The sequence below is a fragment of the Solanum pennellii genome, chromosome 4 (assembly GCF_001406875.1).
Source record: "Solanum pennellii chromosome 4, SPENNV200".
NCBI lineage: Eukaryota > Viridiplantae > Streptophyta > Magnoliopsida > Solanales > Solanaceae > Solanum > Solanum pennellii.
In genome coordinates this window covers 2972956-2990502 of record NC_028640.1, presented here as the reverse complement: position 1 = coordinate 2990502, position 17547 = coordinate 2972956, and the positions used below count along the sequence as shown (strand labels likewise).

The following is a 17547-nucleotide window of genomic DNA, read 5'->3' as shown; positions in this document are numbered from 1 at the left end:
CCTCGAGAGCCAGCAATACTAAGATTCGAAACATAGTAAATAATACGAAACTCTAATACAGCCCAACTTTAATCCCGACTACAATCATATATAGTCATCAAATCTAGCAGTTGGTTTTCTGATCCTGTTTCCTCTTCTCAACTCGTCTGTCACAACCTGTGCATCGTCCTCAATAGGGGCCCTATCGTTCACAGGATCTCTGGCAGCCAAAACATTGTCAGGAGTTTGATTCCTGTTTGGTACCAGTTGACGGCTACTAGAATCCTGTGTCTCTCTGAGAATACCCCATAAGTAGCATTTTCGTTGGTATCCTGTCAACGAGTTTCTCAAATGAACATCAAAATGACAACATTTAATGAAAGCACGAAATAAGTAAAAAAACTTACTCCAGTGACGCAGGGGAAGTTCTGTAGATGTGAAAACCAATAGCTCCCCGTAGGGTGTTAATGCTCGTAGAGCATTTTCTCCACCAATCATATCTTGAACCATACTATCAAATTCATCCTGGTGTCTGTAACGGAGAAAATGAAAACAAAGGTGAATTTGATGAAAAGAACTAAGCGTATATAATAAAATGGCGAACATGTACATTACTTACCTTTCCTCCGAGGGGAAGAAAAACAACTCAATGTCATCGACATTAGCCTCTGGTTTGTTGAAATACATAGGCCATAAGTCGTCTTTTGAAACCATTTCAAAGTGAAGGTGAAGTGGAAGTAGCTTTGCTGTTTCAGCAACACCTTGACTAGCTTTGTCGGAGAGGTGAGCAACAACTCCGCCAACGTTATACTTTTTGTTCCATATGTTATAGCAACCCCTGCAAGAAAGAAAACAGATACTTAATTTATTCACAATGTATGTATACAACAGGTCGATATTGATGAATTCCGAATAATCTACTCACCTCCAAATAGGATCATCAACAACATGGCTATGTTGTACCAAAGCAGTTACAGGTTGGACAGCATCAGAATTCGTCGTTCTAGTGATTTCATTCTCCTTGCAATCATCGCACAGCCAAGGGACGAATTCAGTGAAGGTGACTTTGTCAAGGCAGTAGCTGAAGAGACACAACATTATTAAATCATTATGATTTTGGTGATAAGCAGAAAAAGAAACAAAGATCATATTCATTCTCCTCACAATCATCGCACACCATGAGGATAAACACAACTTAAATTGTGAATCCATTGAGTTGTACTCATTAACTTAGAAAGCTACAAGCGATCTACGGATAGCCTAGAAAGCAACATAATTTACTAGATTTCAACAAGATTGATCAACTCAATAGAATCTACTTAATACATTAGACTAACGAGCACTATAAAATTTTCAAAACCGTCCAACTTAGCACTCAACATGTTTCCTAAAAAGCATTTGAACAACCACATTATCATTTATATAAGCTATACTTTGTTTTAAAGGTGGCTTTTCATTTGGATTTGGTGATGAGCAGAAAAAAGAAACAATGTAGAGAAACACGCACTTTATTGAATTTTATCCATTCTCCTACCTCATGAAGGTAGAGAAACTGTTTTCAGAGGACCCTCAAATCAAAGTAGGTATGAAAAGGAAACAATAATAACAACAATCTAAGCATATACCGATGTACAACAATAACAATAACAACAGTAACAATCTAAGCATACCGATGTACAACAACTTCAAGACAGCCAATGCAATGAATGAAGGCATTCGAGAATCCTTTGTCACCGCAGTTTAGACATATTTTCGGTGCCTGCAACACATGGAAAAATAATTATTAAAACTACATTCATATGCATAGCAATACAAAAGTAACGCAAAAAATGAGATGTGTTGAGTTAATTCTATAGTTGAGTTAACACTAAGTATGTTAATCAAGTCTAATACGAAGACATAACAGCAATACGTTTCAAAAGAGAAAACATATCCGTTCCAAAAGACAAACAAGGGGTTTATGTGAATGTGATGTGATATGATGGCGTTTAATGCCATTAACCTTGACAATCCGTTTCTCAAAATAAAAAACTTAAGTGTTCTATTTGAGCCTCCTCCTATTGAAATATCTATATAAGCATGACCTTTTGTGAGCATAAGATATATACGACAGAAACCAAAAAGAAGAGAAAAAGTGTTTCCTCCTTTCTTTTCATATCTTATTCTTAGAATATTTTTGGGCAATCTCCAAATTTTCAGTCTCGAGTGCAGATGTTTGAGAGTAACTGTGGAACCTTGGGGCAACCAGCTACTACGATTTGTACCGGACTCTGATCGAAATCTCTTTCGAGGCGGTGGCTTGCCACAATACAATGTTTGTGATAAACTATTTACTACTTTTGTAATTCCAATCAAATAACAATATATACTATATATTGTTGCTAGAGTATACCACATATTCTCAAAGTTTTGTTATTTTCTTAAAGCAGGATTGATATAATTATAATTAAAATGATAGACAATTAAAATTACAGTTATTTTTCACTTTTTGATTTGTCTAATTCACTTCAATTTGAATCGATCATGTTTTAATATTAGCTTTGTAAAAATGTCTTCAATTGTTTAAAGTGTTTCATTAGACATTTCAAGATCAAGTTAATTAAATTATCAAATAATTAAATCTCAAAAAACATTGTTTTAACTTTAGACCTTTTTTTAAAGTGTAACGCCCATTATGATATTGATGATTTGAACCTACTGTTATAATTGAAAGAAATAGAAAATATTATACAAATAAAAATGATACTCTAATTGGTATACTCAATCATATGGAGTTAAATTCTATTTTTAAATACTTCTACTACTAGAATAATTCTGACAATTTGTGCAAAAATTGACTTTTTATATTTTACCAAAACAGTCTATATGAAGTCTATTACGAAATTAATAACTCATAATTGCAAATTTATCTAATTTATACATTTATTTTCACTTAAAAGAAAATGTGCCCTTCATGTAGCTATCCACCATTAAGGGTGATATTTTGAAGCAATTTAATATTTTTTATTAATAAAAAATAGTTTTATTTTATAGAATAAAAAATGAAGTGACTTTTAGTTGATAATCGAAATCAAAAGGCTATATTTCTTTTAAATATTATTCGACTTTTATATTTTAGCAATATCTCAAAATTAAGAAATATATTTAATATGTACTGATGCAAGTTCATATACTAATTAAGGCATATTTTCGTAATTAAAAGTAATACAAACTATTATACAAGTGAAATTGATGAAGTTTTGATTCTATTTTTAAATATTTCTACAACTAGAATAATTTTGATAGTTTGTGCAATTCAATTGAAAAAGTTTTCAAAACTAAAATCCATAAGACAAGTGACAAAATTCTAAGATACGTACCATGGTGGAAATTCAGAATTATATTAGATTCTGGTAGCGGATATGGAGTGATCTATAGAAGATTTTTCTTTCTTTGAGAATTCAAGAAATTCTAACCAGCCTTTCTCATTGAAGAAAAGTAGTGTGACGTTGAAGCTAGGTGATGAAAATAAGGTAAAAACACTATAGATTACACATATGATGGGTTGGTTAAACGGTTACTGATCAATGTGATCTCAAATAAATTAAATATTTTTGATAAAAATGAATAAAACGAAGACTTAAATGACTATTTAATTGACAATTGAAATCCAAAGGCTATACTTATTAAAACTTTATTCCACTTTTATATTTACCACAACAGTCAGTAATGAAGTCTTGTAAGAAATTATAACTCATAATTGCAATTTTATCTAATATATATATATATTCTCACTAAAAGAAAATGTCTATTTCAACTGGCTATCCACCATTAAGCCTGATATCTTGAAGCAATTTAATTATTTTTTTGGTTAAAGAAAGATAATTTTATTTAATAAAATAAAGAATTAAATTAATCTTTAATTGACAACCGAAATCAAAACGCTATATTTATTTAAAACATTATTCGATTTTTTATATTTTAGAAAATAGTCAATGAAGAAGTCTTGTAAGAAATTATAACTCATATACGATTTTATCTAATTTAATATACATGTAGTAAGGCTAATTATAAATTGAGTTTATATTATTCATCTACGTATATCTTATACATAGTTGACCGCAATGGTATATGTGCATTATTTGTTAACCATAAGGGTATATATATCCTCGTTAAATAATAATAAAAAATATTATACAAGTAAAAATGATATTCTATTTGGTATACTCAATCAAATGAAGTTCAATTCCATTTTTAAATATTTCTACTACTAAAATAATTATAATGATTCATGCAATAATTGACTCAATTGAAAAAAAAGTTCTCCAAATTATAATCCATGCGAATTCACTAAGATATACGCATTTGTGGTGTTATGTAAGGCACAATAATTTTATATATGTCAATTTGTACCTTAGGAATTAGTATAGTAAATATGATATCGCTAACTGAAAAAAAAAACTAATCATCAAATTATAATTAACTATCATGTATTTTAATAATTTATGAAAATAGAATATATAAGAAAAAATGTAAAATAATATCTCCCTTTTCAAAAATTTTATCGGGCTCTTACTCGATAAAATCACAACAACTTTGTAATAATCAAAAAGTGTAAAAAAATATTCCAAATCAAATTAGAAAAATGAGGAAATTCGAAGAGACATACCATGGCGAGGAATCCAAACCAATCGGAGATTGATGAAAAATTCGATACTAGATTAGAATCTAGTTAGCTGGTATGGAGTGACAGAAATTTTTTCTATTTTGAGAATTCAAGTATTCTAGTTTGATGTTAATTGACAATCAAAATCAAAATGCTATATTTATTAAAGAATTTATTTCATTTTTATATTTTACCAAAACAGTCAATAAGAAGTCTTGTAAGAAATTAATAACTCATAATTGCACATTTATCTAATTTATACAATTATTTTCACTTGAAAGAAAATGTAGCCTTTATATTTTGAAGCAATTTAATATTCTTTTGACTAAAAAGTAATTGTAATTAATAAAATAAAGAATTAAAAGACTTTTTAATTGACAACCGAAATCAAAAAGTTATATTTATTTAAACATTGTTCAACTTTTATATTTTGCCAATATCTAAAAATTAAGGAATATATTTGAACTTTATGGACGCAATATCATATACTAATTAAGACATATTTTTGTATATTAAAAGTAATACAAAAAATATACTAGTGAAAATGATGAAGTTTTGATTCTATTTTTAAATATTTCTACAGCTAATTTAATTTTGATAGTTTGTGCAATAATTAATCTAATTGAAAAAAGTTTTCATAACTAAAATCCATAAGACAAACGAGAATATTCTAAGATACATACTAAGGTGGAAATTCAGAATTATATTAGGCTCTGATAATGGATATGGAGCAATCAATAGAAGGGTTTTCTTTCTTTGAGAATTTAAGAAATACTAACCTAGCCTTTTCTATTGAAGAAAATTAGCGTTAAGTTGAAGCTAGGTGCTGAAAATAAGGAAAGTACATTATAATATATATATCTAAAGTTCGAATCCAAGTGAAAACCTTTCTTAGATTTTGCTAGGTAAATCAAAGTCACAAGAGGACGATAACGACAACAATGACATATTAATACTTAATGGTGATCATACAATAAAGTGGAATTTGGTGAGGGTAAGACGATGATAACAACATAATAATACTGAATTAACTCTACCCCATACTTCGACCTCGACTGTAATGCTACCCTTTTACTTAAGTAATATTCTAAGCTTTTCTCTTATCCGTTTTCTCAGCCTAATATAATTTCATATTCTATCGGTCAAGATTTTTGAAAGAAAATCTAACAGACATAGGTAATACCAATAAGAAAGTGATCGAATAGGATCTCTTGAAACTTTTTTAAAAACTTTTGTGGCTCCATCCTATTAATTAGATCTTCATCAATCCTAAATTGTTTCTGTTTACATCATGATATGTTGTCTCTAAGATTTCCTCACTCATCTTGCTTGTTTTAATATTTTTCTTCTTCTTTTTGTTTGTTATAAATTTGTTATGTTTCTTTTTTACATGTAACAATTTCAATAAAATTTTAAAAAGTGAGATCGTATTTTAGTTTGACTCTATAAAGAAGGTTATATGGGAGGAGTCTATAAGAACTTGAAATTTTTGCACTGATATCTCTTATTTTATCAATATCGTCATCATTATAGTCCTAAGAAGAATGAGTACGTTGTATTATTTCTAATTTTTTTTCTTCCCATTAAACTTTTGTAATTTATATTTGTATTTAAACTTAAAATTAGTCAATTCTGACTTTATTGAAAGTTTGTTGACTACTAATCAAAATTCAAAATTTTATAATTGATTGTGTAAGAGAACTTAATTTTAAACGTTAAAATACACTTCTCATTCGGATATTTTTAAACTTTGAAAAGGGATATTTTTTTTTGATGCTTTTCTTATATATTTTATTTTCATAAATTGTTAAAATACATGATAGTTAATTATAATTTGATAATTGATTTTTTCAATTAGCGATATAATATTTTTTTTTGTAATAATTCGCATGGATTATAGTTTGAAAAACTTTTTCAATTGAGTCGATTGTTGCCAGGTAGTTAGAATTATTCTAGTGGTAGAAATATTTAAAAATAGAATTAAAACTTCATTTGATTGAGCATACCAATTAGAGTATCATTTTTACTTGTATAATATTTTCTATTACTTTTAATTACAATTAAAAGTAATAGTCAATAACTTTTAATTGTAATTACATCAATCGTGCTTTGAGAAAATAACAAAAGTTTGAGAATATGTGTTACTCTAGCTAGAATATGTAGTATAACGATGAAGAGGACTCTTTTTTTAAAAAAATTGCCTCCGATGATCATTGATATAAAAGAGTCAAATTTTGAAGTTTGGCATACCAAACTTAATACAAGATCTTGGGGTAGAAATAGAGTTAGATAAACTCTATAAGTTAACATCGAAAAAAGGGGAGTCTAAGCTAGCTATTACTCTACTAACTTGACTCCACGACAAAGAAGATTGAGGGGGATTCATAAATAAAATTAGAAGGTTTAACCTACTACATTCTGAAGGAAGGGAGCTCTCATCTATCTGTGTTAATTAATTCCCTAACTTCCCTCGAGAGATCAGAGAAAGAGTTGAAATCATATATTGCATCAACGCTATAACTCTTGAATGCTAATATATCAATGGGTTTGTCAGCTTCCCTGAAGTAACGAACGATGATAAATCCATGAGATTCAACTATCTGTTGTGTAAGAGAAATTATTCTTAAATATTAAAATAAACTTCTCATTTGGTATTTTTTTGTCATATTTTAAAAATATCATTTATAATTATTGTATTTTATTACTCATTACATGGATGTTAAATAACTCAAACAACATGTAATACTGATCTTCATGATAACTAAAAGCATAACACATAAATGGACCTTTTAACTAATTGGTATCAGCTGTCATCTACGCCTTCCAACTTTGAGTGTGTACAAAGACACATGAACTTATATAAATTGAACAAGTAGACTTACACGTTCTACATGATATAATACATGTAGGACGCTACATACGACACAAAATTGTCATGTAAGAAGAATGTGTCTATTTGTTCAATTCTATACAAGTTTAAGCGTCTACTTGTGCATACTAAAAGTTGGAGAGCATAGTATCAAACTGAAGTCAAATTAAACGGCATATTTATGCGTTATGTCATAACAAAATAAGCAATGGACGACAACAAGACACCAACTATATGACTTTATGAACAACTTAACTAAAACAAATAAAGAAGACATAATCTATAAATATGTCCTTTTACTTGGTCTCTGCTTACATTTATATCTTCCAACTTTGACTGTACACTAGTAGACATTTAATCTTGTATAAAATTGAACAAGTAAATACATATCCTACATGCCATCTAACATTGAAATTTGCATCCTACATAATATCCTACATGTTTTATATCACGTAATTTGTTCAACTTTATACAGGTTTGAGTGTCTATTTTTGTACACCGACACATTTATATATATGTCAATACAAAATTTAGCGGCAATAGTATAATTTGTTGCTTTTAGCAACAATAATTACTAAATAAAAGTATTTATAACCAATATGCTATATAAATGTTGTTAACTCAATTTATCATACTGAATGCAATGACACTAACTCAATTATCACTAAATATCTCTTTTGTTATAGTGCTCGTAAGTGAAGTTCTAGTATTGGACCATACATGCATATCAGAATGTGAAGGGGTTATTGAAAAATACTATAAAAAGGATAACTAAACATTCAGAAAAAAAGAAAAGTGTGATAATCGAAATACAGTAGAGAGCGAAAAAAGTTCAAACTGTCACAAAATTAAATTAATCCAAAAGGAAAAAACTTGGATGAGGATTTATCATCTGAAATACACTTTAACAAATGAAGGAAAAAAAAACTTATTCAAGGTCAAGATACAAGCAAGATCATATGCTATAAGATTACAACAACAAAAAAAAAGTTTGAACATGCCTACACCAATCCAATCCTTCTCACTTCCTCTCTTCTATAGCTTCACCAGATTATGAGGGTCTTTTCCTCCATTGAACTATAAATAGAGTTGATCAAGCAGGGGAAGGGGGGTATTAGGTAGGCTTCAACTGTCTAACCTATTTCACTTGTATTTTCTGTCTTTCAGTCTACTGATACATCATGCCAGAAATGGGAAACAAATTCTTCCAGTCTTTCTACTGAAATTTGTAATGTGTGAAGGAATCTATCTGTATAGTGTATACATCATATATGTCCACCTTTCTGCACGAAAAAGCAGCGTATACCTGATATAAACCTGCATAGCGTCATCAAATACCACAATCAGAATCCTACACCAAAACATACAGAAACTATTAATCATGCCCCCAAGTGATGGACCAGGATTCATTTCTCCCCGGGCAGCCCAGCACACTAAGCTCCCCCCACGGAAGGGCCAGACCACTTTGGGCCTTATGTACACAGTCTTACCTTGCGTTTCTGCAAGAGGCTGTTTTTCTTCCTCTGAGCTCCCCCACGGAAGGGCCAGACCACTATGGGCCTTATGTACACAGCCTTACCTTGCATTTCTGCAAGAGGCGTTTTTCTTCCTCTGCCTTGGTAAAATGTCAGACTTCTATTACCGAATATGTACAATTTTTTCTCTTTTCAGGAAAAAAGAGTTTAAGAGAATAAATTAACAGATCAATTGGGTGAGAGGCCAGAGGTTCCAAAGCAAAACTAGATCCTTCCTAACACCCAAATAACTGACAGACATTTCAGTAAAAAATGGAACACAACTGTCGTCTAATTCTTATGTTGGAGGCTACCAAAAAAAAATGCCCAACTGGAAGTGTTTCATTCCGAGGGCAGTGCCAACGCAGCCACGCAGGAACCTGAAGTACCACCTGGCCTATGAGGGAGTAGTGTACTTAATATAAGCACATGATCTAAGAGAAAAATCAGCTTATACAATGGGATTTCCAACTAGAATCCATCAACTAAAGCAGTATTTGGGAGAATTCAAAACTTACAACACACCAATGGCTCTAAGAAAATGAATAAAGAGAGTAAAGGAGGAGAAATTGATTCACCTTTTGCAAGCTTCATTTTTTGTGTCTCTTCTTAGAACTGAAGAAGCTTGGCAAATATCTTGTTCTAGTATAAGGGAAGCCAAAGAATCGGACGAAATTTTGGCAATCCTTTACTGCAGTACCTTCACCCCCTGATGCACTTATATGACTCAAGTATGTCTTGCCTTCATATATGAAAGAGAGTTGCTGCCATAAAAGCACGCTTAAACCTATCTCGATAGAGACACTAGCAATAAACAGGTAAATAAGAACAAGTCCTCTCGCGGGTAAAAACAACATAGAACTCATAAATGCAACAAAAATATCTTTTAACATTCTCATAACCAACTTTTGACCAAAAGCCCCAGTCAGAAGGTGGATTTGCCAGTTGTTTAATGGTGGCCAGATATGATAAACTGCATATACAGACATGATGGACGCGTAAATCATGCCAATGATTGCTGAAATGAGGAAAAGGACAAAATGCCGATGGTTTGCTGCACCAACACAGTTTCCAATCTGATAAATAAATGAAGCAACTGTTATCATGAGAATATAATATGACTACTGCACCATTTTTTCATGTCAATCACACAGGAATTAGATGGGAGATGAATGTACAGCCAGATGAAGTATGGTGGAAGCCAGAGAAATCAGGCAAATATTCAGTTAAAGGTTTCTATTTCGCAATACAGGAAAACAACAGTATGTTGGGATCTATTTCGTTATTTTCAAGGAAACATAGATAGAGACAAAGGCCCTTATATAATTTTGGTTGTCATCCCTCTTTGTATAGGATGATTAGTTGGAGAAAATGGAAGATGTAATGAAAGGATGATACCATGATTGGAGTAAATGATTTTAGTGGGTTTATAGCCTTTTTAAGTCCCTTACAATCTTGTAGAGGATTACCGCACCTCCTTGCTATATTTGCGAATAAATATTCTTATCATCAAACAAGGAATTTGTCCCTCTTCAAGGAATTGGAGCAAGAAACAGCACTACATCAATTCATAAAAAATCAGTAGTTCTGGATACTGTTCATCGGTGAGCATGCTACACATGAAGCAATTAAAATCAAAATATATGCACCCGGACCCCAGACCTATATCTCTCTTGATTTTCTGTCCATATTCTGAAAGGAGTTCATTTTCTCTTCACTCTCTCCATTGTAAGTTGTTCCTAACTGGTAACCAGTGTTACTAAAAGCCATTGCTTCATTGCTCGAATGGATGATGTGAGAGGTCATGACCTTATGGGTGAAGCCATGCATTTCAAATAAGCGTGCACTTCAAACAAAGATGTGCAAGGTGGTCCTGAGAAATAGTTGATTCTTTGAATCTCGATTTGGAAGAGTTGAATTAATATCGACAATATTTGTATATTGGATGCTGAAATTAGTTATTTTAATTGATTGATTATGTTAGCACAAAATTCATTTACATATGGTATCTTTGAATTGTGCACTTTAATTATTTATGGTTTTTCAACCTTGTTGCTCTTTCTTTCACTTTTCAAAACACGCTAGTAACACATGAGTATCTTTTTTACCCTCTGGTGTTCACACCCTCTAATAAGGTTCTTTTTTCTATTTGAGGTAGTTTTACTGCCCTATTTTTCTCTCAACAACAATAGCTAGCACCATTTTCAGTTTGATAAAGCATAAAATGTAACAGATTCAAGTTTCTTGTAATTGAGTAGGACAGAATATAATACTAATACCAACAACTTTCTGACAATCAGATTCTGACTCATCCTTCTTACTTCTTTTTTTTAATTTAAAAAAAAAAAAGAAGAGAAACCAAAGAGAAAATAACATAGCTAGTATAACACTGTAAAATAAGGAAGTATAAATTTGAGTCACTTTTCACCCCTTTTTCTCTCGGTTAGGACATCATACCTATCAATGTCAAGTATGATAGGTGTCTATAGATTTAATTCAGTTTCTTGTAAAAGATCTTCCTTTTTCTCTTTAAAACTGTACAAGAATCCTGGTTAACTCTTTCAAATATTTGCTCTCTACCTATATTAGTTGTACTGTTCTTTTTCCTCTTTTCGAGTGGGGGGCTGTAGAAGTTTAGGTCAAGGAGTTAAAATGTGATAGATCTGAAATGTCAAAGCTAAAATTTGACACTGAGGTATACATATAATATTTGCATTTGACCAGGTGGTTTAGAATAGGATCAAGCATCTTATCAACACCCATGGAAACCAAAGGTTTTCGTAGATTTCAGAAGTGTAAAAAAAACAAGTACACAATCATGCAATGGACTTATACATATAACTATGTTCAGCACTATCTATAAGCGATTTTTAAACTAAAAAGAATCATCAAGCGAATATCACCAACCTAATATTTCTACAACATAGGGTCCACCTCAATTGTAGGCTTAAACTCCCAAACACGTGGTTATCCTTGTCTATTAGGCTTCTTAAATTTCTCAGCTACCTTCATGTCATCTGTTCTCTAGACACAATTAATAGCATAACCTTCTAGAGAATAAAACAGCTTCTCCAAAGTGTAAAAGAATAAAGAAAACTTACAAATGGACAATGATGATCCATGTCCAATACGCACATCCCACAAGAACGGCAATGATGTGCCCTAGGTGACTTTGGCTTTGCACAATATTCACAAAATCTATAATTTTCAAGTGCTCCTTTTGTCACAGCAGGATAGCTACCCCATATTATGTTTGGTGGAGCACCAGCAGATCGAAATGCAGAAAGGCTAAATGTGGACAAGGTAAATATGGACAATATTATAGCAATCAAAATGTTAACACCTCCATAGATGTAACCAAGAGAAACTAATACTGGATAAATGGCCCAAATACCACCACCTGGAACACCAAAAAGCATATCAAAACTGAGTGTATAATAAAGTCTTCCATCTAACAACAAATTGAGATAAAGCTGCAAAGAAATGCCCATACAATTAACGCAATGACATACAAGAAAATATACGTAGACAAATAAGAGAGACAAAAATGTATATGTGGAACTTGATGCATTTTATGCTGCAATTGCAAGGATTTGTTGCATTGAATGACTAGAAACAATAAAAAGGCAAATTAGCAGTACGACCACAAACTGTTTGAGCATCTGAATAATAGAATAAGAGACAATAGAAACTGCGACATGCAGGATGCATGAAACAGCCATTATCTGTTTGATCAGCATCAATCATAGTGACCTAGTCTAACTTTAAATTACACAAATTTCGTTGATACGGCAGTCTAGGTGGCTTCCAGCATGGATAAACTTCTTGATTTCTCTCCATGCTGTTTTATTTCAGTGGTTAGGCACAAGAAAAGTAGCAGAGGGCTATAATTGGCAGAACCGGGGGATATACATGAAACACAAAAACAAAGAGATGTTCACATTGACTTCTGCCGCATTAAAAACTGACATGAAAATCATTCAAATAGTGCAAGCTTTATATAAATATAAAGGAGATAGAGAAGGCAATAACCATACAGCTAAAAGTTCAATCATGAAAAGAATCAAATATTCCCGCAGATCAGGGATGCAGGGGAGATGATGGATGTTTCATCACTTACATATTACCAATAGTATGAAGACAATGAGGATGCTGACAAAGCACCGGTCTCGCAATCGTCTCCACCTGAAGTTCTGGTTCTCACATTTAATTATGTTCTGGTTACTTATAGCTCCACACCAGAAACACTTGAAAGCAGGCACATGTGGTGAAACAAGTACACGGAGCCCACAGCCCCAACATGTCGTTTCATGATCATCACTTACAGATGTCACATTATGCTCCTCCTACAATAGCACGCCATTGAGAAACTAAGCTGTTCAGTATTGATTCAAGAATGTCTAAATTATCCAACCTCAGAGAGAAAAAAGATAGAAATTAGTGAAATCAACTTTGAGAGAAGCTTGATGATTTTGAGTTAACGAGTGAGACTTGCTGAAATGGTTAGTTACCTCTACCAACCACAGGTAGGGCACTTCAAAAGCATTACTTCAATGATAGAAGGAAGTAGAAAAATCATGTCAACAGGGGCTAAAAAGCTATGTGATTTCCTTCCATTCACTTAAGACATGGTAGACAGATTTAGGGGTACTTCTAAGAAGCCAAATTCAGTGAAATAGTTGAGGTGCTTGCAAGCTAGCCAAATATAAGGTTATCCAAAAAAAAAAAAAGAGTAGACAGAAGGTGTAAAAGTTTTATCAGAACCAAAAACAAACGAAGGAAGAAAGAAAACAAAGAGGCAATAAAAGGAATCCCTGCTATGAAGATACTCAAACACAGGCAGGCACACATAAGAAAAGAAAAGAAGATGAAATTTTGGTCAATTACCAAAAATAATAGAAAATCCACTGATCAAGTATCGTCTAATAACTTATAAGAAGGAAACAGAAATGGGGTTTATCGACGAAAAATGATCGCCAACGATGAGTGAAAAATGCATTAAGCTTACCGGAGATACAATTGAGGAAAAAAGAGATAGAAAATTAGTGAAATCAACTTTTAGAGAAGCTTAAATGCTACTGAGTTAACGAGTGAGACTTGCTTAAATGGTACGTTATCTCCACCTCCAACCATAGGTAGGGCATTTCAAAAGAAATTATTTAACAATAAAGTAGACAAATGTCATCAACCAGGGGCGGAGCTACAGGTAAGGGTGGTCAGGCGAGCATCCTTCTTCGGAAAATTATATTGGTTATATAGGTAAAATATTGTCTAATATTGGATATATAATAAATTGAACAACCTTTAACACAACAAAAGGCTGGTAGTCGGGTGGTAAGTGTGCTCATTTATGTCTTCAAGGTCTGTGGTTCGATCCACACTGTTTGTATTTTTTAACACAAATTTCTTTTTACCAAAAAAACACAGAAATAGCCCTCCACCCAGCCACCCACCCCACACCCCACACCATTTTCAACCTTAAATTTTGATTAACCTAATAATAAGATTTTCTATTTTCTTTATATTTTTCGACCTATATTAAGTGCATTATTAGGTATAACAAAAATAAAATTAAAAATTATTATCCACTATTATATTTTTTATTATTTCTACACTATTCTATTAGAAAATGTAAACTAGTTAAGAATCTTATTAAAAGAAAAGGTAAATATGGAAAAAATGTTTCAACAATTCTCGAACTTTGAAAAATTCAATTATTTTGAATCATGAAAAAAATCTCAACAACTCATTTAATATGAACCAGAGGGAGTATATTCAACTAGAAGCTTGACTTTTGTCCATTAGTTTTGATTTATACCATTGATTGTATTATAATTGTAAGTGTATGTATTATTTAGTTATTAAGTGATATGTAATTTAATTTTAAAATTTGGGTGCACCCACTCATCAATAAAAAAAAACTTTTGTGCACCCACTCTGCTAAAAAAAATTACCGACTCTTTCAAAGTTTGAACACCCTTAGAGAAATTCCTGGCTCCATCACTGGTATGAACAGAGGCAAAAAACCGACATGATTTCCTTCCATTTGGCTAAGTCATGGTAGTCGGTAGACAGATTTAGACTTACAGGATTCAGAATTCAGTGAAATAGTTGAGGTGCTTGCAAGCAAGCCAAACACAAGGTTCATCAAAAATGTAGACAAGTGGTGTAAAACTTTTATAAGAACCAAAAAAAAACGAAGAAAGAAAGGAAACAAAACAGGGAAAAGTAATATCCCTGCTATGAAATTCCAACCTCTTGTAGTCAAATGCAAGCACACATACCGAAAAGAAAAAGAAGACATTCTTGATCAATTACTTAAAAGTAAAAGGAAGTCCACTGGCCAAGCATATAAAAATTATAAGGACACAGAATCACGGTATATACTATGTAGACAAAAATGATTGCCAGCGATGAACAAAAATGCATCTAAGCATACCAGAAATACAACTTAGCAAAAAAAGGAAAGGAAATTAGTGAAATCAACTTTGAGAGAAGCTTAAATGCTTCTAAATTATCGAGTGAGACTTGCTCAAATGTTTAAGTTACCACACTTACCTCTACCTCCAACCATAGATAGGGCATTTCAAAAGCAAATACTTCAATGATAAGAGTATACAAGTGGTATCAATAGAGGCAAAAAAAATCCATGTGATTTCCTTCCATATTGCTTAACAACACAACAACAACAACATACTGAATAGGCAAATATAATCCTATAAGTAAAATCTACGGAGGGTACTGTGTGCATATACCGTACCAGATGTACATATACCTTACCCTCCCAACGGTAGAAAGTTTGTTTCCAATAGAAACCTCGGCTCAAATAAAAGCATTACAAAACAATTTGAAAAAAGAGAACAACGTGATTGAAGAAGCCAAGACAAACCGCTAAAGAAAGTGACAAATCATCCTCCTCCAATATTGAAAAACATAGTGAAATAGTTGCAGTGTGCGCAAGGCAGCAAGCTAGCCAGACAAAAGTAAAAGAAATAGGCAAATGGTGTAAAACTTTTTCTTTTCTTTTATGACGATAATATCCTGACCAGCTTTCGCACACCTCAACTAATTCCACGAGATACCTATCAACTAATTCCACGAGATACCTACCACCTCCCACCAGCAATATAGCAGCAGATACTAAATAGCTCTATCTACCAACTTTTACCCGAACAAAAAGCAAAAATGGAATCCCTGCTATATAAATTCCAACCTCCTATACTCAAACGCAGAAAGCATACCCCACCCTACCCCATCCCACACACACAAAAAAAAGACAAAAAAATTATCAAATAACTCAAAATAACAGGAAAAAATCAATTTTTTTCTCTTCAGATCCACTGATCAACCATTATACAATAATAATAATCGACAAAAAGGAAACAAAATCGGGATATAGACAAAAATTGATCGTCAACGATGAGCAGATATTCATTTAAAACATACCGGATATAGAATGTCATCATCGGCGGCGGCGGAGGTGGAGGACCTCATCGCCGTCGTAGAGGTGGTGGCGGAGTCCGCAAAATCCATGATTCCGACCACCTTTCACGGCGTCAACCGCTGTATTACGGTTGTTGGTTCAATTTCTACCAAAATGTATAACGACATAATTTCATTTTCAAAATTTCTTTCCGGTAATATCTATAAAAATCTTTGAATATTATAATTCAAGAAAAAAAAAAAACTTGAAAAGTCAAATTTAGTGATAATAAAAAATACAATAGGAAATAAATGGAAGGAAATTAAAAGTCAATTGTTTCAAAGTTGAGTAACATCAATAATTTTGAGTATGAAATTATATTTTATTAAAGGATGATTTCAAAAAAAATATATACTACATTAACTCATTTATATTGTAAAAATATAAGCCATACATAATAACTCATATTATTTTTTAAAATGTTTTATTGCTATAACAATTTGTATAAGTTTTTTCTTAAATATATAAATTTTGGCACAAAATTTAATGTTGTACCAAAAAAAATATTCTAAGTCATTTCAAAATTTACATAATCCACATATAAAGTAAATATAGATGATATTAACAAAAGAAAAATTAAAAATATAAGATACTAATTAATAAACGATCACGATTTTTAAATTTCACATATCAGACACTAAATAATTTTTAAAAATATATCATATTTATCTTTATTATAAGCGATAAGTGTTAAATATTTCATAAAATTAATTAAAATGCGTACAAATTATTTAAAGTATAATTTAAAAAAATAAAAAAATCTCACACTAGTTTATGACGTGTAAGGCATTCTCTTCCACCAAAGTAGTCTCCATATCCATTTTGCCCCACACTTTGCAAATACACATACAAGACAAATGAGAAAAACAAATCCCATTTATCTCTCCCGATCCGTTTTAATTTGTTTATTTTATTTTTTAAAATATATTTATAAAAAAAAAAATTATTTTATTTTTTATTCCTTGTGTCTCAATTTATATGATACTTTTATTTGAAAGTAAAATAATTTAAGTTTGATCAAAAATTTATATATGAAATTTTTAATTTTTTTGAAATA

General features: G+C 31.6%; 2 protein-coding genes across 2 annotated transcripts; both read right to left on the bottom strand.

The window, feature by feature from the left end:
- Window positions 1-84: 84 nt before the first annotated feature.
- Window positions 85-9079, bottom strand: LOC114076813. Its single transcript, XM_027916358.1, has 6 exons — window positions 8984-9079; window positions 1650-1738; window positions 905-1060; window positions 599-817; window positions 387-511; window positions 85-311 (listed from the first exon to the last, which is right to left on the bottom strand). The coding sequence occupies exons 1-6, from the start codon at window positions 9077-9079 to the stop codon at window positions 85-87; spliced, it is 912 nt and encodes a 303-aa protein (XP_027772159.1).
- LOC107015629 (protein S-acyltransferase 11) lies at window positions 8321-16704 on the bottom strand. Its single transcript, XM_015215958.2, has 5 exons — window positions 16454-16704; window positions 13128-13353; window positions 12109-12407; window positions 9586-10083; window positions 8321-8810 (listed from the first exon to the last, which is right to left on the bottom strand). Exons 1-4 carry the CDS (start codon window positions 16538-16540, stop codon window positions 9598-9600), a joined length of 1098 nt encoding a protein of 365 aa, XP_015071444.1. The 5' UTR covers window positions 16541-16704; the 3' UTR covers window positions 8321-8810; window positions 9586-9597.
- Between the last annotated feature and the right edge of the window lie 843 nt (window positions 16705-17547).